The 27,966-nt window shown below is 39.9% G+C and overlaps 2 protein-coding genes across 22 annotated transcripts in view; one reads left to right on the top strand and one right to left on the bottom strand.

Annotated features, from left to right (window-relative positions):
- Positions 1–1,347: 1,347 nt before the first annotated feature.
- LOC123516885 (hatching enzyme 1.2-like) overlaps positions 1,348–27,966 on the bottom strand; it is an 86,692-nt gene continuing 60,073 nt past the window's right edge. For 2 of the 3 annotated variants that reach the window (XM_045276608.1, XM_045276609.1), the window contains exons 2-8: positions 23,906–24,154; positions 8,442–8,545; positions 7,985–8,084; positions 7,489–7,618; positions 3,593–3,789; positions 2,969–3,068; positions 1,348–1,613 (exon numbers count right to left, since the gene is read on the bottom strand). In XM_045276608.1, coding sequence (XP_045132543.1) covers positions 1,442–1,613; positions 2,969–3,068; positions 3,593–3,789; positions 7,489–7,618; positions 7,985–8,084; positions 8,442–8,545; positions 23,906–24,154 — 1,052 coding nt within the window. In that variant the 3' untranslated portion in view covers positions 1,348–1,441. Of the gene's footprint in view, positions 1,614–2,968; positions 3,072–3,592; positions 3,790–7,488; positions 7,619–7,984; positions 8,085–8,441; positions 8,546–23,905; positions 24,155–27,966 lie in introns of all 3 variants that reach the window. The other variant, XM_045276607.1, reaches the window with a different exon arrangement.
- On the top strand, positions 13,136–21,571 carry LOC123516886. 19 transcript variants are annotated; one of them, XR_006678314.1, is made up of 11 exons: positions 13,136–13,379; positions 13,814–14,285; positions 14,383–14,553; positions 14,655–15,058; positions 15,295–15,920; positions 16,022–16,425; positions 16,754–16,970; positions 17,481–19,185; positions 19,568–19,763; positions 19,981–20,280; positions 20,518–21,571. XR_006678314.1 is itself a non-coding variant. In XM_045276610.1 (5 exons), the coding sequence occupies exons 2-4, from the start codon at positions 13,878–13,880 to the stop codon at positions 14,517–14,519; spliced, it is 393 nt and encodes a 130-aa protein (XP_045132545.1). In that variant the 5' UTR covers positions 13,136–13,379; positions 13,814–13,877; the 3' UTR covers positions 14,520–14,553; positions 14,655–15,288. The 19 variants fall into 19 exon arrangements, 1 of the variants encoding a protein (XP_045132545.1); XR_006678317.1 differs by having other exon boundaries at positions 13,814–14,553; positions 15,295–15,652; positions 15,750–15,920; XR_006678321.1 differs by having other exon boundaries at positions 13,814–14,553; positions 15,295–15,511.

Here is a 27,966-nt window from a genome sequence, read left to right as displayed (position 1 = left end):
ATGATAATGTGTGTTGTTTGTCCCACATTCCGTCATGTCATTCAACTCTTTCTAACGATCATGACTGACTCAAAGCTACCTATCTATCAATCTATCTATATCTATATCTAAATCTATCTATCTATCTATCTATCTATCTATCTATCTATCTATTTATCTATCTATCTATCTATCTATCTATCTATCTATCTATCTATCTATCTATCTATCTATCTATCTATATATATATATATATATATATATATATATATATATATATATATATATATATATATATATATATATATATATATTCACCTAGCAGTAAATAGGTACGGGATGTAACTCGAGGGGTTGTGGCCTCGCTTTCCCGGTGTGTGGAGTGTGTTGTGGTCTCAGTCCTACCCGAAGATCGGTCTATGAGCTCTGAGCTCGCTCTGTAATGGGGAAGATTGCCTGGGTGACCAGCAGGCAACCGTGGTGAATATATATATATATATATATATATATATATATATATATATATATATATATATATATATATATATATATATATATATATATATATATGATCAATTCACAATTCATCAATGCCATTTGTGTTTGTTATCCACAACTGATACAAATGTAACATTGTTATCAATAGTAAACTATAACAATAAAGCTCCCACGCATGGCCTTTGGAGACTAACATAAAGACTCTGTCTGACTAGAAACAGAACTAGTTAATATTTATTTTTGTTTTGTTTTTATCATTAATCAAGCTTGCACCTATCTTTCAATTTTTATTTGTTTTGCCTTGTTATGCTGAATAAAATCTACTGTAGCTTCTTGTTCAACACTTAGGTCAATTTAAACTCCCTTCCTTCATTAAAGTTAAAATTTGTTGGTTTTAATTCTTGCATGTGTCACATCTGATGCTCTCCAAAATGTCAACCAGGTGAACTCCATTGTGACAAACCAACCACAGCAGTAACTTCCCAGTAAACAGCTTAAACTCACGAGCCTGAGTGAGAGATGATCTGCCAACTTTAGCAATGTCAGGCCAGCAAGTTACCCCTGTACTTGTCATAAATGAAATTATTACATACTCCTCCTCTTATGAAAGAAAACAGTATTAGAGAGCTTAGGGCATGACTTAATGGTATGGAAACAAGATGATAAGGCATGGGAATTGGTATTGAATGGATATCACAATGAAATGTTTTCCATAGCATAGATTCTACTGTGCCTTACCAAACCACTCCTGTTTATTATATATATATATTTCTGCAGAATCTGGGCCATAGAAAATCACTCCTCATTACTTCCCACTAAATATAAAAATCAGCAACAAAAAAGACTAGGGATTGAAGAAAAACATTCAAGGATATTTCTATATATATATTTTCAGGTATAAACACACTTCACACAATGCCCCCCAAAATAAATACCCATAGAATAATAAATAATATAAAAAATGTCAGTAACCCAAATATGTGCACAAGGCAGTGTACTTTTCCTTGTTGAAGGGATTGTCAAGGCAGCCGTATAGTTCATTGAGCTTGAGGCAGTCCAGTTTGCTCATCATGATGCGCTGTCCAATCTTGGCCCCCTTCACCTTCGGTACAATGGTTGGCTTGTTCAAATTAAAACTGTTGAGACAAAAATATCCATTGTTAAAAAGAATGAGTTCTATAACCACTTAACCATCTTGACACTACAATTATTTTCTTGTATTATTTGACACACTGTAAAGGCAAAAGAGATATGTGGAGATGGATTCTTCAGTCTTGCAATCTTGGGATGGTGTGGAAGGAAGTCTCCACAAGTTAGATGAGTCACACAACATCACATATGCAGTCTTTCTATTGGTTGAACAATATATATTATGATGATAACTGGAAATATGTAGAAGACTTTCCAGGAAACAGAGCTGATTGAAATCACAGTCAGTACTAAAAGAAATACTGTGAGCAGCAATAATGGTACTTTGCCTTTCCATCACAAAGAAAAATTGACTGATTGGTTGGTGTAAAAAAACTACAACAACAGCATCAAAAGAATCTGCAGGCCCTCCCTTCCTCCCCCCAAAAAAAAAAAAAAAAAAAAAAAAAAACAGCCCCAAAAACATATATGGTAAGATGAGTAATACCATAAAATAATATGCATAAAAGTAATTCAAAATCAGACAGAATCAAATGATTGCAGCATTGCAACTCGCAGAAATCTACTTCCTCCTCAAGACCAAAGAGCCCCTGGATGTTCCCACTAAAGGGTCACGCTACAAGAAGGCAACCACTTCATACTACAAAAACAGCATCAAAAGGTTCTGCAGGCCCTCCATCCCCATCATCCTACAGGAAGGCAATCACTCATACTGAACTTTGTAGGGACCAGTGTGCTTTATTTGAATTATTTATGACTTTTTGTGATGAACATTAAAACCAAAATTCCACATAAATTTAAACATATGACTTGCTTTGTATGTCATACTGACAAAATGCTCCCACCATTTCAACTGATACTTCACCACGGCTTCTGTTCAGCTTCCCAAGCCTTCATGTTTGATGCCTAAAGGTAATGGCCATGACAGAGGAGTCTTTACTGAATTTCTGTCCCTGCATGACATAATCTAATTCCCTCACTCTTCTCTCATATCCTTATTTGAGAGAGAGAGAGAGAGAGAGAGAGAGAGAGAGAGAGAGAGAGAGAGAGAGAGAGAGAGAGAGAGAGAGAGAGAGAGAGAGAGAGAGAGAGAGAGAGAGAGAGAGAGAGAGAGAGAGAGAGAGAGAGAGAGAGAGATTTTCTTCTCTCTTATTTTGGATACTGAAATACAATATATGTAAACTTTCCTGTTCTATACAAAAGGAATGTTTCTATGTAGTATGTTGTAAGTTGTAGTAAAATAAGAGAAAGTACATCAGTAAGTAAGCAAAGTACCTACATAGAAAGATGATTAATTGATTTGGCATAATGTGAATGACAGAAAGCCAGACACATGACCCACCTGAAGAAGTTGCTGCCGTAGTGCATGACAGAGTTGTAGTCGTACCTGAAGGGGAAAGTGGTGTTGTCTGCACTCTGCTTCCTGAAGTTACCGATGTAATCTGCTGAGACATTCCCTGGTTAGTGGCTGCCAAAACTAGAGGAACTGAATATTAAGTCAGTGAGTTTTGAAGTTCAGTGAGTGGTCTGGGATACAATAACAGAACATGTGATTTGTGATTTATGAATGTTCAATTTGTGAATTTTGAAATGTAAATGTATTGTCCTTTACCCAAGTTTACAAACACATAAACACATTGTACACATTCATCATTAAAGATCTTAAAAATATGTCAAAAAAAAAAGAGAAAAAAAGAGGAGAAAAAAAATATTAAAACTTTATGCTGTCTCATTTTAGGAACAACTTTTCATTTAAGATTTATTGAAAAATGCAAGTTGTCCTTCATTTGTATCTGTCTAGCTTTATGCACATAATCTGATAAGACGGAGTCCTTTTGTGTGTATAGTGTTGAATAATGACCAACAGGCATATCAACAAAACATGACACTTTAACTTTCTAGGAACTCACCTCATTCATGAAAAAATACAGAGGCAAAAACAAATAAAGATGTAATGTCCACTCACCAGGGATGATGTTCTCGGTGATGATGTCGATGTGCTCATCCCGGTCTGGGCGTGACTGCTCGTGGAACATTCCTAGGGCATGGAGCAACTCATGGATGACCTTCCCTAATGAGATGAAGCACCGCTTGGAATACTCATCTGGTGCCTGGAGGGACACAACCTGCTGGCCACCTCTCTTCCCAACAAAAGACCAGCACCTTTAATCCGGAAGAGAAGATCCAGTGAGGTGGTTAGAGAAGAGGTGAATGCTACCTTAATAACACAGTGCAGTGAAGACAAAAACAGAGACAAAGTGGTGCATGTACAGTAGTAGTTTATAAACAAAATATGTTTACAAAAATATATGGCTTTTTATATAAATATACATTGAACAATAAATGGTGAATAAAAACACGATGAAAACATTTCATCCAAATAAACCCATAAATGTATAAAACTATGTGGCCAGACTACTGCTGAGGTTTTCCAAGGGATAAAATAAGTACTTTAGCATTACTTGCAAAGAAGTTACAGCCATTATAGTTGGCATTCAGTTCTAACACCGTGACCTCTCAATGCCATCTCAACTCTGTCTGCTTTTAATCTTATTAAGTGCTATCTATGTCAGCAGCCACTCCACACCGCATTCTCTTGGTGAATGAAGACATCACTCAGGACCTCAACTATTGCTCACATTCTTTTCACTCATTCATTGCTAAACAAATTTTCTCCCATAGCCATTTACAACATTTTAAGGTAGATTCTTTGTACTATAGTCACTTAGATAATCTGTATAACAGAAGAGACAAAAATATTTTTTTTCTTCTTTTCTGTGTCTCTATGCAAGATAAATTTTTACATTGACCTGAAAACAAAATATAACCATAGCAGTAAACGGATTTATATAAAATTAACCCAATTCTGGATTAGAGAACTTTACATACAATGGTTCATGATGTATGAGTGATATTTCATGACAGCTGTCATGGATCACACCCAGGGAAGGACAAAACTTGTAAACAAGCACAACTCAGGTATTTTTGGCCTTGTAAGAAGGATATCTACACACACACACACACTACATAGTATAGTGGTCAGCATACTTGGCTCACAACCAAGAAGGCCTGGGTTCGAGTCCCAGGTGCCGCGAGGCACCAAGCAGCAAGTAAGTATGGCATGTATTTTGACGGGTTGTGGCCTCACTTTCCTGGTGTGTGGAGTCTGGTGTGGTCTTAGTCCTATCTGAAGATCAGTCTATGAGCTCTGAGCTTGCTCTGTAATGAGGAATGTTGGCTTGGTGACACACGTAAAAAGTTAAACGTTTACTAGTAGCATACTAAAGGGATAAGTGCTGGCACCAATAATGTTCCAAATATTAATTAATGATTGATATGCAAGAGGGCTTGAGTAGCTAAATAAATCTGTTTGCAGATGATGCAAAACTATTGAGAGTAATAAAGAGCAAGGAAGACTGTATGAAACTGCATAAGATCTGGGAGTGGAGCCAAAAGTGGAAACTAGAATTTAATGGAAAGAAATATCATGTGATCAAAATGGATAAAAGTAATAAAAGACTTAAGTTGGAATATAAAATGGAAGAAGACATTATAATGAAGAGGAAGGAAGAAAAGACCTAGGACACCCTGACCCCAGAAATACACATAAATGACTTCAACATATAAGACACTAACAAATATCAGGCTGGTGTTTAATTACATGGATAAGAGTATGATAAAAAAAAATCATAACTACTATGATAAGACCCAGACTTGAATATGCAGCAATGCTGTGGTCTCCACATATGCAAAAGGGTGTCAGGAAAATAGAAAGAATTCAAAGGACAGCTACAAAAATGCTGCCAGAGATAAAGGATCTTGCTTATGAAGAAAGATTGCTGGAAGTGGGAATACCAACTTTGAAAAGATAGATAAGACAGAAGAGATCTAATAACGATTAATAAAATAGTAAACCATATGGAAAAGACAAGACCTGGTATCACTGACAGAAGATGGAGATAAAGGGATGAGAGAACACTCCAAGATCATGAAGAGTCAATGTTTGAGGAACATTAAAACATTTACTTTTCTACATAGAGAGGTGGATATCTGGAATAACTTGAGATAAGAGATTGTAACAAAAGAAAATGTGCATATATTTAAGAAAAATTTGGATAAAATTTGATATGGAGAGAGGTCACTATGAGTGTGAGCCCTGTTCAAGCTCTGTAATATAACTAGGTAAATACAACTAGGTAAAACACACACACACACACACACACACACACACACACACACACACACACACACACACACACACACACACACACACACAGATTTTTTTTCTATGCAAGAGGGAAACTAGAAAAAAAAAAAAAAGCCCACTTCAAATGCAAGTTCCTTAAAAGATTGGAAAGAATTAGCAGAAAGACAGAGACAAATGTCTTGGAACCTCCCTCTTAAAAGAAGTCAAGTTGTAGTAAGATGGAAATACAAAAGCAGGCAGGCAGTTCCAGAGTTTATCAGAGAAAGGTATGAGTGACTGAGAATACTGGTTAACTCTTGTAGTATTAAAGAGTTGGACAGAATAGGGATGAGAGGAAGAAGAAAGCATTGTGCAGTGAGACTGCAGGAGGAGGGGAGACATGCAGTTAGCAAGATTAGTAGAGTAGTCAGCATGAAAATAGCAATAAAAGATAGAAAGAGATGCAACATTTCGTCAGTAAGAAAGAGGCTGAAGACAGTCAGTCAGAGGAGGGGAATTGATGAGATGAAAAGCTATTGATTGCATGATATATGGCAAGACAAGACTGATCTAAAGGAATAACTTGATACTGATGTTGATGTTCACTCTGGTTCTTTACTAATATTCATCAGGCTTTAAAATATGTATTCACAGATGACATGGAAGCATCAATGCATGAAACAAAACTGATCTTAAAAGAATATTATCCTGTCATAAAATAATAGTACATAATAGAAACATAAAGCTGTAATGTCTCAAAGGCCAGTACACACAAACACTGAGAAATTAATGTGAATGCAGAATAAAATTTTAGCCATGAGAAACTGTAGCCAACCAGTGATTAAGCTCGTGACCAGGAGGACACAGCCTCAACCATTGGGACCATAATGAATGTCAAGTTCCAAGGTAGTTCTTGGGGAATGTACTGCCAGTCACTGTGCAGTTCCTGAGACAAGAAATTCTATCACCTGAAAATTTATAATTTTCAGTTGATAGTCTTTCACAAATCCTAATGATAAATAGAAAAATAGGAACATATTATCCCAAAAAATATCAAATTTTTCTAATTTGTCACTTTCATTGCTATGTATTTGATATCTTTCCTTCATTAACAATGAATCCAAGACATCATTTTTTCTCTTCAGCTACTTTCCCAAAATAACCAAATTAGTTTTCTTTTATTCTCTTATTCCTCATAGGTACTTACAAGGGTTCCACACAATGCTCTTAGTGCTGTGAGTTGTTGCATATTGTAGTGCAAGCATTAAGAAAAACTGAATACAAAATGCACCAAAAATATAAAACCATCAACCTTCACAAAAGAAAAGAAAGAGAATAATAGGAATGTATGGAAGAGCACAAGAAGGCCTACACAAGGCAATGTGCTTCACATCAACCTCAGGCATTTCCATTTGTATCCCTTCAAACTAAGGTGTAAAAACAACACAACAAATTCAATGAAATACTGAGAAATAGACTAAGAAACTCAAATAATCTGAGCTCTAGGAGAAAGGTGCTGTGTTAAGAAGTAAACCAGGAACTCCAAGCACTTTACCCGAGGAGCAAGAGATGCAAGTTGACCCATCAAATCTCTATACGTATCTATAAATTTGTCTGATGTTTCTTTATATTAATGGTGAGACTGAATGTAGTAACAACCAAAGAGATGCACCCACCCTTTTGGTCTCTCCATGGGCCAGATGAGGAGGTAGTCTTTTGTCACTTCATCCCATGGCACAAACTTGATGCAGGTGAGGAAGTCCAGAGAGTGGAGGGCCAGCATGATCATCTTCCTCTCACTGGTGCCTGGAAACACAGCCTTCATTAGGATTTCTTGGACTCTTAATGCAAAGAATATCATTTTGAAAGGTATCAGTGACAGCAAAAGAAGTGGCAAAGGAACTAAAATCTCTTAGTGCCAATAATTCTACATCTAAGCTTACTCAAACAAAAAATACAATATAGCTTTGAAGATCCAATAAAATCCTCTAAGGCAAATCTAGAGCAGCAAAGCACCTTCAAAAAACACTACTGGAAGCAAACAAGTTGTCATAAGATTCAAACCTCTGCCTATAGTTCTATTTTAGTTCATTCAGGCTTAATACTACCAGTGATCAAGGGTGAAAGGACTCTCTTCAGTGTACTAGTGCCCCTCCTCCCTATGAGCCTCACCGTAGAGTTTGCTGATGACGTAGGGCACCGTGGCATTGCCCCAGCGACGCTCAGGAAACTTGTCCCAGTTGACGGCCACTCGGGTGCTCATGGGGAGCAGCTACGGGAGGGAGTGACGTTAGATATTGGGGTAATGAGAAGATGGTAAAATGTGCAGGTGGTGGTGGTGAATATGGTATTGTTACTGTTGGAGGCAAAGAAGGAAGAGAGAAAAGAAGGAGGAGGAAGAGGAGGAGGAGGAAAAGAGTGTAGTTGATGGTTAGTGAGGTCTGCAAACAAAATTATGAGTGTGTGCATGTTTGTTTAGATGTATGCAGTATCCTAAGTTTAATTAAAGCATGCAAATTTTAAAACATAATCAATTAACTATAACTATTACAGCTATCATGTCAAAACATTCACTTAAACTCTCTCTCTCTCTCTCTCTCTCTCAGGTGCACATAATCCCAACACTTACATCCGGGGAGGAGATCATCATGTCCCCTTGAAAGAGCCCAGGTGTTACTTCAGGGTCCTCAATCCACTCCCTCAGGAGCGTCCTCTCAGTGTCCACCTTGCCCACTGCCGACGAGAGAGACCACATGAGGTTAGAGAACAGGTACTGAGGCACACGCTGATCTATAGAGAGGATACATACTGAAGTGCACTATTAGTAAACTAGATAATAGAAAACAGGATAGAAATTGGTAGCCTACAGGAGGGATGATGTAATGATAACAAAGAAAAAACATAGGCTACTGAAAGGGATAAGGAAAAACAAGAGAGAACTAAACAGAAGGCATGAAAAAAAATATATAAAAGAAAAAATGGACAGTACTAAAAGGAATGGAGATAAAAGCAGCTTCTGGAGAGGTCCACATATGTTAAATGGAAAGTGGAGTGTAGGAAAAGACAGTTTTGAAGAAGAATATCGTAGACAGAACAGAAAAAAAAAAATAAAGATAGAGAAGAGAGTAGTATAATGAGGAGACAGACAAGCATTAAGAGGAACTGTACTTTGATGGAGAGAAAGTATTGGATGAGGAAGAATGAATGAGAAATGAAAGGGATGCTATGAGAGAAACAGTGAAAATGAATGTCTAGTATAAGAGTAAGACAAAGTCGAAGAGTGTTTTGATACAGCAGAAGTAGTACTGGGTGAGCAGGAATAGGCGAAGTGAAAGGGATGCTGTAAGAGAGATAGGCTGAGAATGAATGACCGATAAAGGCGTGATGTTAAAGATGTTAAGGAAACAGTTGTGGTTCATAAGAGAGAGAGAGAGAGAGAGAGAGAGAGAGAGAGAGAGAGAGAGACTGGACAAATGTAGCTATAGGTAGAGAAAAGAGAAGAGATAAAAGGGAAAGGAGGAAGCGCCCCCCCCAAAAAAAAGGTGCTAAGGAAAATAAAACCAGATTGGTAAAAAGCAAAAGAGACCAGGAGCTGCTGAGGGAGGGAGTGCAAAGGTGGCGGATCTAGGGAACAAGAAACTGGCACGACGCGAGGAAGAGAGCTGTGTACTGGGAGAGGGAGGGATGATGTGGTGTTGGGAGAGAATGTGAGTGTTCAAGGAAGGGCAGACGAGGCCTCAGGGGTGACTGAGATTGTAGGTTGAAAATAACATATTTCTCGGTCATGACAGCTGTGTGTATGTGTGTGTGTGTGGTGAAGCCGGAGGGCGAGTGCCAGTACGATTGTGCGTGTGCGTGTTTTTTTTTTCTCTCCAGCTAAGGAAAAGGAAGAAAAGTGTACTCGCTTTCACCGCCAATAGGAATAACCTTCACAGTACAGTAATCACAAATGACACGCTGAAGAAGTCCCCCCTCATCCTGAATTATGTTGGTCACCACTACCAAAGAAAACGAGGTGACAGTAGAAGGAGAAAAAAGAAAATCACATGCGTAACTCCAAAGTATTTCTAATCTTATAACAGGTCATTGAACAAGACACAAATATTTTCCTGAAGCGTACACCCATTAAGTTAAGAACCCCAGGACAAGTGGGGAGGGAAGCAGACGAGTTGGGAAGCCCTCGAGACAGAATCAAATTTAGTACTTACACCAGGATCTCCTTTGTGGCGACTACAAAGACTTACACGTACCGACAACATGCTTATTCATGCATAAAATCGAACAATTTGATATGTAGTTGAGTGGTGATAGTGGTAGTTGTGATGGTGATTGTGGTGTGATGGAGTGTGGTGATAATGGTGATTCTAGTAATGGAGGATGAGGTGTATGGTGGTGATAGTGGTGGTGAAGATAGCGAGGTGTGGTAGATGACGAAGATATATCAATGAAGAACGAAGCGTGTCCCAGGTGGTGGCGAAAACAGGTAGTTATGATAATGGTGGTTATAATGAAATAATGGCAGTTTATCACTTATTTCAGGACTGGATAACTGAATAAATTACGAGCAAGACGCAGCAACGAAAGCGTCACATGAACCCCACAGATAAAATATGTAACGCCCTTAAACCTTTTAGTATTGTTGGAAGAGACAAAAGGAAATGAAGAAAACTATGCAATACCTAATTATATATTATCCATATGTCATCCCGTATCAACCTAACATTCAGCTCTCAGATTACAGGAAACTGATATCTAACCTCTTAAGTACCACGACTCGTTTCCATATTCATCCTGGTTACTATTTGATTATTTTAAGAAGCTTCAAAAACTTCTAGGAGGATATTAAAATAGTGAAGACTGTGGCTATTAATCTTGTGACCTTCATAGACCCTTGCAAGTGTCAATAAAATGGTTTAATGGTACACAAATCTCAGGTAAAAATGTGTCCCAGTACTAAAAGGGTTAAGTTTACAAAGTCCTTATTTTCCTACCAGTGTCTGGACGCCCTTCAGGACCACAATATAAGGGATTCCCCGATAGGTCTCTCTACGGACGAACCCTGAACCACCACCACCACCACCTGGGTAAGCGTGCTAGTGAATGTTACTTGTCCTGCCCCTTAGTCCTCTGGCTCAGGGTCCTGGCTACTGCCTCTGCCCCGCGGCGAGGACGTGCACTCACTCCTCACATAACAGCCAGCTTTCGTATATAAAACTGAGGTCATCGACACGCCAGGATAGCGCTAACAGCAGTCGACGTGTTGGTCCTTGAGAGGGTGTTTGTGGCAGCGTATATTGTTGTGAGTGAGTGAGTAGGTGTGGGGTGGTAAAGGTGAAGGTGATGATCTACTGCTACTACTACTACTGCTGTTGCTGTTGCTGTTGCTGTTGCTTCTGATGGTGGTGGTGGTGGTGGTGGTGCTACTACTATTACTTTTACTATTACTATTACTACTACTACTGCTACTACTACTACTACTATTGCTACTACATTTATAGCAAAACGACGAGTGCTACTGCTATATATATATATATATATATATATATATATATATATATATATATATATATATATATATATATATATATATATATATATATATATATATATATATATATATATATATATATATATATATATATATATATATATATATATATATATATATATATATATATATATATATATATATATATATATATATATATATATATATATATATATATATATATATATATATATATATATATATATATATATATATATATATATATATATATATATATATATATATATATATATATATATATATATATATATATATATATATATATATATATATATATATATATATATATATATATATATATATATATATATATATATATATATATATATATATATATATATATATATATATATATATATATATATATATATATATATATATATATATATATATATATATATATATATATATATATATATATATATATATATATATATATATATATATATATATATATATATATATATATATATATATATATATATATATATATATATATATATATATATATATATATATATATATATATATATATATATATATATATATATATATATATATATATATACTACTACTACTACTTCTCCTTTATGTTCTTGTTCTACATCACCACCACCACCACCATGAAGAACAAGGGTTACTGCTGCAGGGGTGGTGGGCTGGTGGTGGGAGGGACCGGAGCACCAAGCAAGCATCGTGGCCCAGGGAGGCATGCCGTCACACCCCGTCACCGCTCAAACAGGTTCACGCCATGGCCGCCAAGTACAGGTATCCGAGGCTTTTTTGCCGTGTTCTCTCCTCATACTAACCTCCACTTGTTGTCTTAAAAAGGAAGGCGACTTTACCCTTACTTGACTCCTTGTGGTTGGTTCGCATTCTCTTCCTTCTTTACTGGTGGAGAGTAGCTATTTATCGGTACAAAGATGCGGTGGACAACCAATACAAATTATTTTTTTTTTCGTATCTCGATTCTTCCTGTATGTTTACCCTAACTTGATTCCTCTTTGTTGGTCCGCATTTCCCTGCTCCTTTATTTCTTTATTTGTGCAAAATAGCGTTTGTATATAGACACTGACACGATGCACAATATATATATATATATATATATATATATATATATATATATATATATATATATATATATATATATATATATATATATATATATATATATATATATATATATATATATATATATATATATATATATATATATATATATATATATATATATATATATATATATATATATATATATATATATATATATATATATATATATATATATATATATATATATATATATATATATATATATATATATATATATATATATATATATATATATATATATATATATATATATATATATATATATATATAATGTAAGGGCCGAAGTACCTAACTACCCTTGTTATGTATAAAACACATTATTGTACATGCTTGCTCGCGCGCGCGCACACACCCACCCACCCACACACACACACACACACACACCCACCCACCCACCCACCCACCCACCCACACACACACACACACACACATACATACACACACACACACACCCTTTTGCATTAACAGGTAAAGGTAATTACCAGCCCCTTTTACACTATTACAGTTGTCTTTTTTTTTCGAAACAGTAGTTCGAAGCTCGAGTTTGGTTTAGGGGGTCAGCCACGTTGTCGCCTCCCCCCCTCCTTGTCGGTACCTCCCTCCTACGGGTCTATACGAATCAACGTCTGCCACCACTCCTGATAGTCCGGCAGAGAGCGGCCAGCGTTCACCGGAAGAAGACATTGAGCGTCTATCACTCCTTCTGTCAGCCCGAGCGAGTTGCATGGTTTGACTGGATTGGACTGCCAACGTTCTCGCCTCAACCCTTCCTTCACTCCACCCACACACCCGGTCTAGGGTGTATTCCAGCGCTCCTGCCGACGAACTTTGTGTGGGAGAAGTACCTTCTTCCATCAATTGTATTCTACGCGTCAAGACAACATGGTGAGTTAAGACCTGAGGTCCCGTGTGGTTCCCGGCCGAGTAGGTGTGGATGTTCCTGCTACCTTTTGGTTTTTGTGGTGTATTTGTGTTGTCTTAATAATTTATATTTAACTTTAAAGTGTTTTATAATTCCTTGAATCTTGGTTTGAGTAGAATCTCCCCAGTTCTCTAGTCTACAGTGGTTCCTGACACGCTCCTCCTTTAGCTAGATATAGAACCTCCAACCTGGCACTGACATTGTGGTGACCTCGCCACTCTTAATTTTAAGGTTTTGTTTCAGGTCCTTGCTGACCATTGTAAGTCGCTGACAGCACGCACTCACTGTCGTGGCCCGGAAGTGAGTTTTGGCGTACTGCTGTCGCCTTGTGGTTGTCATTCCACATGTCTTTTTGGAGCAACTTGGTTGTTTTAGTTTAATTCTTCCTTCTTTCAAGATGTTGAACAGCTGAAGACGCAAGCTATTGAGCTTGGCTTCACTGGAGTTGATATGGGGGCAGGATGTGTTGCAGCAAGAACAGTTTGAGAGAGAAGAGCGAGCTCGAGAGAAGAGCGCCAAGAAAGCGAATTCGAGTTGGCAAAGCTTCGACTAGAGACAGAATAGACTTCAACTGGCTCAACTCTAGGCGTCGTCTAAGCCGATTAAAGTTGAAGGTGAGACTATTGACCGTCCCCATATACTCCGTCCCCATATACTAACTTACAAGGATGGTGAAGACATCTAGGCATCGTCTAAGCCGATTAAAGTTGAAGGTGAGACTATTGACCGTCCCCATATACTCTGTCCCCATATACTAACTTACAAGGATGGTGAAGACATCGCATTCTTACTTAACCAACCTGAACTCCTGAAGCTTGATAAGGACCTCTACACCGTGAGACTGGGTGCCTTGCTCTCTGGAAAAGCAGGTAAAGTTTATTCCTCGCTTTGTCTCCAAATAATCAGTGATTGTTCTTTTGAAAAATGCCCTTCTGAGCAGTCTTGTAAGACTCCTGACGGCTTCAGACAAGACGTCAGATCGAGCAAGATCTAGCCCGGTGAAACCTACCAACAGTCCAGCGGATTCCAGCATCCGCCCTTCTGAGGAGTCTTGTAAGACTCCTGACGGCTCCAGACAAGACTTCAGATCGAGCAAGATCTAGCCCGGTGAAACCTACCAACAGTCCAGCATCCACTGTAAGTGCCTATTTGAACAATGGCTGGAGTCTTCAAAAGTTGGATCTTATGATGCTCTCAAGGATTTCATGGTTTGATAAATTTCTTTCCTCTGTCCCCAGACCTTCGTTTGTTTGTCAAGGAATGGGGAATATCTCTTGAAGCTGTACAGCTGGCAGACGATTGGGCTTCCGCTTGTAACGCATATCCAAAGACGTCCCACTCCATGTCAAGTAACAAAAAGATGCAGAAGCTGCACCCTTCATCCTACCTCCACTGAAGTGTCTCAACTGCGGCGAAGGAGGACGACACCGGCCCCAGTGTCCTAAAAATCCTCGCCCTTTTAAAAGGGACAGTACTTCAATACTCACGGTGGGTTTGTTTGGGAGATAAGGAAGTGTCCAAGTCTACCTACTGTGTTGTAAACGGTTCTTGGACCTCCACCATTCTCAGCGACACTGGCTGTTCCAGTCTTCTAGTCTCCGAGGAAGCCCTACCTGACATAGACACCACCAATTGCAGACAGGTAACCGTTTATGACTACCTAGGCCGCGCTGACCAGTTCCCTGTAGTTAAATGTTACTTGAAGTGTCCTTACTATGATGGTTGGGCCAATGTTGTTCGAGCCCCAATCTAGTTTGCAACAGTTCTGCTTGGTGACATTACGGGAACCCGTAAACTGTTCTCCCCCTATTTCCCCCTCTTACACTACTCTGTGGTGGTGTGGAATTGTTTGTTAGTTTAATTCTTCCTTCTTTCAAGATGTTGAACAGCTGAAGACGCAAGCTATCGAGCTTGGCTTCACTGGAGTTGGTATGGGGGCAGGATGTGTTGCAGCAAGAACAGTTTGAGAGAGAAGAGCGAGCTCGAGAGAAGAGCGCCAAGAAAGCGAATTCGAGTTGGCAAAGCTTCGACTAGAGACAGAATAGACTTCAACTGGCTCAACTCTAGGCATCGTCTAAGCCGATTAAAGTTGAAGGTGAGACTATTGACCGTCCCCATATACTAACTTACAAGGATGGTGAAGACATCGCATTCTTACTTAACCAACCTGAACTCCTGAAGCTTGATAAGGACCTCTACACCGTGAGACTGGGTGCCTTGCTCTCTGGAAAAGCAGGTAAAGTTTATTCCTTGCTTTGTCTCCAAATAATCAGTGATTGTTCTTTTGAAAAATGCCCTTCTGAGGAGTCTTGTAAGACTCCTGACGGCTTCAGACAAGACGTCAGATCGAGCAAGATCTAGCCCGGTGAAACCTACCAACAGTCCAGCGGATTCCAGCATCCGCCCTTCTGAGGAGTCTTGTAAGACTCCTGACGGCTCCAGACAAGACTTCAGATCGAGCAAGATCTAGCCCGGTGAAACCTACCAACAGTCCAGCATCCACTGTAAGTGCCTATTTGAACAATGGCTGGAGTCTTCAAAAGTTGGATCTTATGATGCTCTCAAGGATTTCATGGTTTGATAAATTTCTTTCCTCTGTCCCCAGACCTTCGTTTGTTTGTCAAGGAATGAGGAATATCTCTCGAAGCTGTACAGCTGGCAGACGATTGGGCTTCCGCTTGTAACGCATATCCAAAGACGTCCCACTCCATGTCAAGTAACAAAAAGATGCAGAAGCTGCACCCTTCATCCTACCTCCACTGAAGTGTCTCAACTGCGGCGAAGGAGGACACCTCCGGCCCCAGTGTCCTAAAAATCCTTGCCCTTTTAAAAGGGACAGTACTTCAATACACACGGTGGGTTTGTTTGGGAGATAAGGAAGTGTCCAAGTCTACCTACTGTGTTGTAAACGGTTCTTGGACCTCCACCATTCTCAGCGACACTGGCTGTTCCAGTCTTCTAGTCTCCGAGGAAGCCCTACCTGACATAGACACCACCAATTGCAGACAGGTAACCGTTTATGACTACCTAGGCCGTGCTGACCAGTTCCCTGTAGTTAAATGTTACTTGAAGTGTCCTTACTATGATGGTTGGGCCAATGTTGTTCGAGCCCCAATCTAGTTTGCAACAGTTCTGCTTGGTGACATTACGGGTGTTACTTGAAGTGTCCTTACTATGATGGTTGGGCCAATGTTGTTCGAGCCCCAATCTAGTTTGCAACAGTTCTGCTTGGTGACATTACGGGAACCCGTAAACTGTTCTCCCCCTATTTCCCCCTCTTACACTACTCTGTGGTGGTGTGGAATTGTTTGTTAGTTTAATTCTTCCTTCTTTCAAGATGTTGAACAGCTGAAGACGCAAGCTATCGAGCTTGGCTTCACTGGAGTTGATATGGGGGCAGGATGTGTTGCAGCAAGAACAGTTTGAGAGAGAAGAGCGAGATCGAGAGAAGAGCGCCAAGAAAGCGAATTCGAGTTGGCAAAGCTTCGACTAGAGACAGAATAGACTTCAACTGGCTCAACTCTAGGCATCGTCTAAGCCGATTAAAGTTGAAGGTGAGACTATTGACCGTCCCCATATACTAACTTACAAGGATGGTGAAGACATCGCATTCTTACTTAACCAACCTGAACTCCTGAAGCTTGATAAGGACCTCTACACCGTGAGACTGGGTGCCTTGCTCTCTGGAAAAGCAGGCAAAGTTTATTCCTCGCTTTGTCTCCAAATAATCAGTGATTGTTCTTTTGAAAAATGCCCTTCTGAGGAGTCTTGTAAGACTCCTGACGGCTTCAGACAAGACGTCAGATCGAGCAAGATCTAGCCCGGTGAAACCTACCAACAGTCCAGCGGATTCCAGCATCCGCCCTTCTGAGGAGTCTTGTAAGACTCCTGACGGCTCCAGACAAGACTTCAGATCGAGTAAGATCTAGCCCGGTGAAACCTACCAACAGTCCAGCATCCACTGTAAGTGCCTATTTGAACAATGGCTGGAGTCTTCAAAAGTTGGATCTTATGATGCTCTCAAGGATTTCATGGTTTGATAAATTTCTTTCCTCTGTCCCCAGACCTTCGTTTGTTTGTCAAGGAATGAGGAATATCTCTTGAAGCTGTACAGCTGGCAGACGATTTGGCTTCCGATTGTAACGCATATCCGAAGACGTCCCACTCCATGTCAAGTAACAAAAAGATGCAGAAGCTGCACCTTTCATCCTACCTCCACTGAAGTGTCTCAACTGCAGCGAAGGAGGACACCTCCGGCCCCAGTGTCCTAAAAATCCTTGCCCTTTTAAAAGGGACAGTACTTCAATACTCACGGTGGGTTTGTTTGGGAGATAAGGAAGTGTCCAAGTCTACCTACTGTGTTGTAAACGGTTCTTGGACCTCCACCATTCTCAGCGACACTGGCTGTTCCAGTCTTCTAGTCTCCGAGGAAGCCCTACCTGACATAGACACCACCAATTGCAGACAGGTAACCGTTTATGACTACCTAGGCCGCGCTGACCAGTTCCCTGTAGTTAAATGTTACTTGAAGTGTCCTTACTATGATGGTTGGGCAAATGTTGTTCGAGCCCCAATCTAGTTTGCAACAGTTCTGCTTGGTGACATTACGGGAACCCGTAAACCTGACGATCCTGCCTACCCTTTCCCTGCTCACGTGACTCCGTCTCCCACTCACAAGGGAATGGTGCTGCAGCTGCCCCGACTCGACCTGACGTCGTGTTGCAACCCATGGCCGAGTGTGTAGGTGCTGTACAAACTTGTGCTGGCTCTGGAGGCATGGAACACCTTCACCCTCTTGTTCTTCCCAGCTTGGAACCTCTTAAGTGACTATCGGATTTTCCTCATTTACAGGAAACGTGTCCCTCACTAGCTACTGTCCTACTATATCGTGAGTGTTTCCTCTACACATCCAAAAGAGCTTGGGAAACGCGTGCTGGCTGTCCCTTCCGACTGTTGAGGTGTTGTACTCCAGGTGGCCCATGAGTCCCCTTGCCGGTCATTTCTCTCGCAGGAAAACTGAGGGTAAGATAAGTGAACACTTCTTCTAGTCTGCCATGGCCTCAGACATCCGAGACTACTGCCGCTCCTACGACATCTGCCAACGTAAGTCATCAAGGGGGTGGGTCAAGCCTGTTCCTCTCCAACCCTTGCCTGTGGTGACAGACCTTTTCTTGGGTGGCGGTGGATGTCATTGGGCCACTTTCACCTTCTTCCGAAGGCCACAAGTACATACTGACTCTTATCGACTTTGGCCACAGGATTTCCTGAAGTGATTCCTCTGAAGGACGTGGATTCCATCTCTGTTGCTGAGGCACTATTCTCCATCTTCTCCAGAGTTGGAATTCCTCTTGAGATCCTCAGCGATAGAGGAACTCGGTTCATACAGCAACTGATGGTCCAGCTCCACAAACTTATTGACATGAAGCCACAGTCACTATCCCGTACCATCACGCTGGGAACGGACGGGTAGAAAGGTTGCATCGTCCCCTCAAAGCCGTCCTTCAGAAGCTTTGCCATGAAAAACCCTGAGAGTGGCATTGGTACCTTACTCCTGCGCTTTTCGCTCTCCAGAAACTACCTAGTGATCGTACCGGCTTCTCTGCCTTCGACCTCCTCTATGCCCAGGTTGTGTGGGGACCCCTTTCGGTTTTAAAGGATTTGTGGGAGGACAAGCTTTTGGAGGAGAACGACCGGACCAGTCTACAGTACGTCATCGAGCTGCGGGATAAACTTCAAGACTGTGCTCAGCTCGCTGCCCAAGAAGCTGATGTGAGTACTGCCAAGTAGAAGTCCTACTTTGACTTAAAATCTCAGGACAGACAATTCAAGCCTGGTGATGAGGTTCTTGTTCTCCTCCCTGACTCTAATAAACAAGATTGCTTTTGTCCTGGAATGGTCCTTATAAAGTCCTGGAGAGGAGAAACAAAGTAAACTATCTCATTGATGAACCCAGAGGACCAAAATTATACCATGCTAACCTTCTTAAAAGGTACTTCCATAGAGCTCGAGTAAATCTGGCACATTTTAGATGAAGTCTCTCGTGATGAAACCAGCTTAACAGGACCAGCCTCGTCAGACTCTCTATCCATCAACTCGACGCTCGACTGGGATAAACGGATGCCGTTAGATCTAATCTCTTCCTCCTTCCCAGATGTTTCTTCAGTAACGCCTGGCTGCACCGCCGCTCTCCAGCACGACATCGTCTTAACCTGCGCCAGTAGGATTTAAGAGAAACTTGCCCTGTGCTGATTCACCTTCGCCCTTTCTTCGAGCGTGAAGTTGATGAACTCCTCCAGCTGGGTGTCATCCAACCATCTTGCTCACCACACTGTTCTCCGGTAGTGATGGTTCGTATAAGTCCGATGGAAGTTATAGAATGGCAATGTATTATTGGCAGCTTGACTCCATCACTGTGTTCGACGCCGAACCTTCATGTTCCGTTGAGACAGACCTTCACAAGTTTTCTGGCACCACCTACTTCTCAGAATTATATCTTGTTTAAGCTTACTACCAGATCCCCTTGACAGATCGTGCTAAACCTTTGACTGCCTTCTCCACCCACAGAGGATTGATGGAATCCTGTCGTCTCCCCTTCTGTCTCGTCACTGCGTGTTCTGCCTGAGGAGGATTGTCTTGGCTAACCTCCAAGTGTGACTTTCTACTTCGACAATGTCTTCATCTACTCTACAGATTGGCCCAGCTACCTCGCCGCTATAACCTCTGTTCTGGAGCGACTCCACTTGCACAAGCTCACTGCTAAACCCACCAAGTGTCTTCGGGTTCTCTTCTCTCCAGTACTTGGGGTTCCATCTTGACGGAGTATACCTACGTCCCCAGGAAGACAAGTCTAAGGCCCTCGTGCAGGTAAGCCCACTGACTACGAAGAAAAACCTTTGCAGCTTCCTTGGTATGGTCTCCTTTTATAGGTGTTTTATTCCTATGGCCTCTGAGTTCACTGGACCTGTTTCTAGTCTTCTTAAGACCCAGTGGGTACCTTTACAGTGGTCCGAGGATCTCCTGTCCCGCTTCAATCATCTCAAGGCAAAGCTGATCCTTTGGCTCCCTGATCCTTCACTCCCTTTCATCCTCAATCGTCCTCAGGTGTGATGCTTCCAACTACGGACTGGGGGCTGTCCTTTTACAGTATGACAACGGGACCCCTCATCCAGTGTCCTATGCCAGTTGTAAACTGCTCGACCGTGAACGGATGTATGCGACTACGGAGAAGGAAGCCCTTGCCATCGTATTTGGAGTGAATTAGTTTTGACTACTATCTCAAAGGGAAGGAGTTCCTGCTGGAGACAGACAACAAGCCCGTCGTGTATCTTCAGTCTTCAAAGTGCTCCAATGGCCGACTAATGTGGGCTCTAGAACTACAAAATTATCCATATCGGGTATTTCACATTGCTGGACGCGACAACGTGGGAGCTGATCTGCTGATTCACTGTCCCACGGAGTAAACTCTTGTTCTCCACTTCATGCATTTTTGGGTACTGGGAATTTCGGATTTAATTTACTTGCAGTAGATTTTAAAAAGGGGGATATGTAAGGGCTGAAATACCTAACTACCCTTGTTATGTCTAAAACACATTATTGTACATGCTTGCTCTCTCACACTCCCTTTTGCATTAACAGGTAAAGGTAATTACCAGCCCCTTCTACACTATTACCGTTGTCTTTTTTCGAAACAGTAGTTCGAAGCTCGACTTTGGTTTAGACCGTCGGCCACGTTCTCGCCTCCCCCCCCCCCCCTACTTGTCAGTACCTCCCTCCTACGGGTCTATACGAGTCAACGTCTGCCACCACTCCTGATAGTCCGGCAGAGAGCGGCCAGCCTTCACCTGAAGACCTTGAGCGTCTATCACTCCCTCTCTCAGCCCGAGTGAGTTGCATGGATTGGGCAGCCAGCGCTCTCGCCTCAACCCTTCCTTCACCCCACGCACACCCCCGGTCTAAGGTGTATTCACGAGGGAAGTTTCAAGACATCTATCACTTTCCTTTGGCTGACTCTTGGACATGCACGGGAACTGGCATCCCAACTGGGCTTTTCTGTTACTTTCATTTGTCCTTGGCCAGCTTTCCTCTCTTACATAAAAAAAAAAAAATGGCATATGCTGCAGTGTATAGCGACTGTAAATGAAGTGTTTTTTTACTAGTCTGTCCTTTAGGTGTAGTTTCCTTACAAGGTATCATTATTAGAACAGCTTGCTGTAGTTATAAGGAGAAAAAATAATGCTTAAATTAGCATTTAGAACGATTTTTTTACTAGTTTGTCCTCGGCTCGAGGTTGTTTCCACGGGTTGGGTTTCCATAAAGAAATATTAGTATTAAAATAATTTGTATCATAAAAGGTAAGATGATTTTTTACTAGTTTTACTCGAGCGGTTGTTTACACGGGTTGGGTTTCCATAAAGAAATATTAGTATTTTAATACTAATATCATAAAAGGGGAGAAAGTAAGATTGTAAATCAGTATTTTATCTTTCCTTTTCTTTGCTTTACTTCTTTGAGTTAGTCGTTTACATAAAAACGTGTTAATATTAGGGTCTCTTACTATATTATAAAGGGGGGAGGTAAACATTGTAATTAGTATTTGCGAAGTTAGCTGGCCTTGAGATCTCATGGCAAGAAAGAAACAGAATTACTGCAGATGTTGTCACAAGACTGCATTCCTTAACGGTGGAAATTGCTGTGAAAATAATGTAGCTGTATTAGATTCCTGCGTCGACAGTGCGAAAGATGCTTTTGAGTGTTATCATAATGCAGTAATTCATCTTATCATAATATTTTTCAAACATGATTTCCGAGACAACGACACAAAATTGCCGTGGAAGAATATACATGATGCAGAGTTAGTACATTAGGGAGCGTCTCAGGACACCAGCGTCTCGCCTCTACCATTTTTAACATATGAACTACTGGAAGGTACGGGGGATTTCCAGGGAAGTTTTGATAATCCTGGTCATGGCTTAAGAGGAGCTCTGCATGCGGTGAATGGTTTAAAACACTTATAAGAACTTGACTGATCATCCTTTCTAAAATAGGATAATTATGCTTTAAAAGGACAAGATTGAATACTATAAATCACGTATTTTTTAAGAAAGTGCCTATAAATAACCCTCTTAATGGGATTTAAAAGCTTTCCAAATATTTTTAGAAGGAAACTGCGTCACAAATGATAAACACGAAAAACTGATTACTCATTCTAGTAGGCTTTGGACACACTCCACGAGAGTTCAATGCTTCCCATAATACTGTCCCGGAACACAAGAACACAGTACACAACGGTCGGCCTTGAGCACTAACGGTAGACAGGCTTGGCATATTGTAACGCTATATAATCTCCCTCTTTTACGGTGAGTTCTGAGAAAGAGACGCGAAGGTGCCATAAGGAGGTAAACACGAGCTTTGCATATCTTCACAATGCTACTAATTTGACTCCATTTTGACGACGAAATAGGTGGCTATGTTTTATAGAGGGACTGCCACGTATAGGTCTGATGGTTTCTTGCAACTTCCCTTGTTTTTTATTGTTTTTTTCATGTATCTTCTGTCCTTTAGTTGTATCTGTCAATTTCGAAACATTTTTATATTTTATAGAGGGACTGCCACGTTTAAGTCAAATGGCTCTCTGCAACTTCCCTTAATTTTTTGTTTCTTAGGTTGTCTTCTATCGTAACTTTTTTTCCACTGCAGACATTTCTTTTATAATAAAGTGCAATTTTCAGACACACTTCTCTTCTCATTTTCTCCAACAGTTTTGTAGCTTGGGAGTCAATGGGGCGAGTTTGCCGTAATAAAACAGACACGGTATTGAATGACGATCTGAGTATACACATCACACTGCCAGACACATCAGGGAACATTTTGGAACACCTAAGTCGTATCCCTACTACATTTAACCCCTTTAATACTGAGAGACACTCACCGTGGAACTTGTGTACGATTAGACCATTTTATTTACACTACGGAAGTACTATGAAGGTCAGAATATTAATAGCCACAGTCTTCACAATATTAATCCCCCACGAGTTTCTGAAGCTGTATAAAATCACCAAATAGTAACCAGAATGATTATGGAAACGTCATGGTATTGTAGGGGTTAAAAGTTAATTGAAGTAGTGGCGCAGTTATTTAAGGGCTTCTTTCTTATGGTTTTAGTGATAAAGATCTCTACATTATTAACAAGAATAACACTCACCTCTCAAATATTTTCTGTGAGGGCAAAGAGTTTCAGAATAAGAGCCTGGTAGGTGACGAAATAACACAAACACACGCACACATAGACGAACACATGCATCATTGTTTGTCGGGAAAGTCATACAATTTGTCAAAGTCGTGATGTGAAGGCAAAGTTTCAGAATAAGGGTCTGGCAGGTGACGAAATAGCACACGTACACACAGACGAACACATGCATCATTGTTTGGCAGGAAGGTCATACTATTTGTCAGTCCCATATAAGGCGAGGGAGAAATGCCTGCCACTCACCACTTCCGTACACATCATCGGGGGTGTTGTCCGCTTGCTGGCCCGCTAAGTGACCTCCCCTCTCCCCTCCCTGCCTGTCCTCCCGCCCGCGACTCAGGCTGTTGGTGTGCCAGGTGTGGGCGTCCCTCGGGGTGCGGGCGAGGGGTGAGTCTGTCAGGAGGACGCGGCACATGACCGTGGCAGCGCACCAGGCCACGGTCACTGCAGCCGCCGTCACCGCGCGACGCCCCATCCTCCTCCTCCGCCTTCCTGCAGCAGAGGAAACACACCAATGAATAACTTAATGGTTTCTTCGTTGTTCTTTTTTACTGTACAAAGGGAAAGCTAAAAAAAAGGAAGACAAATGAATGAATGAATGAATGAATTACTAAATAAATAAATAAATAAATAAAATACACAAGAAAAAATCCGCTCATTGCTTCTCCTCCCGAAATAAAAGCAAATTAATAGCAGTGAAATTCAGAAAAATAAAAAATGTTTGTTAATAACTTTGAAAAAGGCAAACTAAATAAAAAATCAATAATAGTATAACAAAGACAAACTAAAGAAAAAAAAAATCTTAACGAGAAAACGGAAACATATAAAAAAAAACAACAACTACACACTAGCAAGGGAACACTGCACACGGGAAAACATACACAAGATAAAAAGAAAAAAAGACACAAATAAAAAAAAAAAATAAATAATAGCCAAGATAACAAAAAAAGACCACTCCTAAAAAAATAATCAAAAGTAAAAACAAGTAAAAAAAAAAATTACACAAATAAAACTAAATAAATAAACACACAGGATATACACAGCCAATACAGACAAACGAGTAAACAATTAGATAGATTAACATTTCTGTCTTTCTTTCTATGCACGAGAGAAGGAAACTCAAGTAAGGAAAAATAATACGGTAATCTCTCTCTCTCTCTCTCTCTCTCTCTCTCTCTCTCTCTCTCAAAACAAACGAAAAAATAAACTGAAATAAAAATACGGTAAGAAATATATATAAAGAGCAAACAATATAAAAAAATAACAGGTTGATGAAAAGAAGAAAGAAATAAAAACAGCACGAAGACATTTATCATAGAATGACAAAACATCAAATAGGAACAAAAAACAAGAAATGCTATCAACAATTCTATACACCGTCAATGAAAGATATTTTAAAGTCAAATAGAGCCAATAGACATTAATAATTCTCCAATGAAGGTAATACGAGTTAATAATGATAATTGAAAACAGGAGAGAGAGAGAGAGAGAGAGAGAGAGAGAGAGAGAGAGAGAGAGAGAGAGAGAGAGAGAGAGAGAGAGAGAGAGAGAGAGAGAGAGAGAGAGAGAGAGAGAGAGAGAGAGAGAGAGAGAGAGAGAGAGAGAGAGAGAGAGAGAGAGAGAGAGAGAGAGAGAGAGAGAGAGAGAGAGAGAGAGAGAGGAAATACGAAGACTATAAAATCACAGCTGAAACCCAAACTTAAGGACACAAAAGCAAAAATAAAAAAAAAAAATGAAAAAAATAAATAAAAGAAAACGCAGAATAAAACGTACAAGAAAAAAAGTAAAGAAAAAATAAAAGGAATAGAAACAAGTAACACAATAAAAAAAAATATTGAAAAGGAAAGAAAATGGTCAAGTCGTAAATTTCCATAAAAAAAAAAAAATGAAATCGTAACCAAGATAAGAAAATGGAATCGGGATAATTTTGAGTGATTTACGAGAGAGAGAGAGAGAGAGAGAGAGAGAGAGAGAGAGAGAGAGAGAGAGAGACCATGGCGCCAAGAAAGTGAACAAGCACAAAGTAAGAGCATTAGTGAGGAAATAAAACTTACAAGCACACCATTTTTATTAGCTCGCTGGGAGGTATCAGAGAGAGAGAGAGAGAGAGAGAGAGAGAGAGAGAGAGAGAGAGAGAGAGAGAGAGAGAGAGAGAGAGTATATTCCAAGAAGCATCTCCGGCTTAACATATCTCGTTTTCTTTCTTTTTTTCATCAGCCTTTGTTAATTCTTCTCCTTCTTTGCATAATCATAATTCTGCGCTCTCTTCTTTTGGCAGCCGAGGAGAGGAGAGGAGAGGAGAGAAGAGAAGAGGAGAAGAGAGGAGAGGAGAGGAGCGAGAAGAGAGTAACTTGAAGATATAATGGCAGAAGAATCAAGGAGAGAAAACTTAATGCAAAAATGGGTATCTATGTGCAATTTTTCTCGTTTGTATTCTTAAGCATTATACTTTCACAATCACTGTATTTTATCTTCCTTTATTTCTTAGGTGTGAAGTTACTTATATCTTGGCAAAGCTGGATATTTGAACTGACGGGGAGAAAGGAATGCATGATCACCACTTCCAGAGAGGTACGGTAGTAAAGAGTTCCTAATGGATTGACCTATTCAGCTGGAGAAGGAGAAATGAGAGAGAGAGAGAGAGAGAGAGAGAGAGAGAGAGAGAGAGAGAGAGAGAGAGAGAGAGAGAGAGAGAGAGAGAGAGAGAGAGAGAGAGAGAGAGAGAGAGAGAGAGAGAGAGAGAGAGAGAGAGAGAGAGAGAGAGAGAGAGAGAGAGAGAGATGTATTACACTGATAGATAGACACATTAATAGATTGATGGGTTGACCTATTCAGCTATATAGAGAAATTGAGAGCGATAGATAGATACATTAATAGATTGACAGTAGAAATTTTGATAGCAATAGATTATAATACACTGATAGATAGCTACATTAATAAATAAATTGATAGATTGACCTACTCAGCTGTAGAGATACATTGGTAGATAGATGCTTATAAAATTTATGAACAAGCAAGGCAAAAGTAATTGTAAGTAAGACGCGCAATATGTGACAAAATAACTATTACACAACTTATGTATAACTTAAATAACCCTCTTCTTATGTAATTCTGATGCTTCTCTTTTTAAATTGCTGAAGATTTTAGAAAGGAAATAGATACAGACAGAGAGTTTGATGAATGATATGTCTCTCTCTCTCTCTCTCTCTCTCTCGTTAATACCCCCAACGAACGAAAAAAAAAAAAAATAGAAGTAAATAAAGAATATACTTGTAAACTCGCTTTTTACTCCCCAATGCCAATACTCTGCGCTCCAGCCAGTCATTTCTTAGCGCTCAGTGTTCGGTGATGGTCGCTTCTCCTCTTTAGGGGCCGGGAGAAAATGGTGGGGTTTGGGAAGGGTAAAGACTAGAAGGGCTGGTTTGGGTTAAGTTAGTGAGGAAAAGTTAGTGTTCTTTTCTCTCTTTCTCTTTTACCTTATTTCGTGGGATTCAGTTATTCTCTCTCTCTCTCTCTCTCTCTCTCTCTCTCTCTCTCTCTCTCTCTCTTTTTTCGTGGGATGCATTTTTTTTTTTTTTATCTGAAGTTGTTTAAGAGTTCGTGTATTTGAATTTTGAGGTGATTTTTGCATTATTCGGCTGAAGATGATCTCAATTTATATTTTTGATGAAGTTTTCTTCGTATATTTACTAGTAGGTTTTTTTTTGTAGGATGTTCTTGCTATTTTGTAGTTTTAAAATTAACTTATATTTTAACTTCTTTTGTGAATCTTTTTTTTCTTTTTTTGCTTAAAGATGAAGGCAGAATTCTAGTTTTATTGTACTCTTTATAATTTAGTGCGAGTTTCCTAAGCAGAGATCAAACACTGTTGGTTCTGCTGTATCTTTCCTTTTTTTTATATACTGTCAAATTTGTTAACAATATTTTATTAGTTTCCTATTGAACGATAATCTTCATATTTTTGCGCTTCTCCCCATTCCCCGTCTCTCTCTCTCTCTCTCTCTCTCTCTCTCTCTCTCTCTCTCCTTCAGCAGTCACTATTAAGATAAAAACCTTCCACAAATGATCGCGCAACTCAGTATGACTCAGTATAAATGCAATAAAGTACATCATCGGAGCACACACACACACACACACACACACACACACACACACACACACCTTCAGCAAGTCAAAGAAAAATAACGAAGCGTAGTTCCAGGAAAGCATTAGACTTGACAATAACTTTATAATTTCTCCTACGACTTTTGGATAACCTTTTCAACACCTCGTGACAAGAAAAGATGCCAACGCCCTTAACCATT

This window comes from Portunus trituberculatus, chromosome 41 (assembly GCF_017591435.1).
Source record: "Portunus trituberculatus isolate SZX2019 chromosome 41, ASM1759143v1, whole genome shotgun sequence".
NCBI lineage: Eukaryota > Metazoa > Arthropoda > Malacostraca > Decapoda > Portunidae > Portunus > Portunus trituberculatus.
Note: the sequence above shows the minus strand (reverse complement) of the source record. Positions and strands in the feature narration are given on the sequence as shown.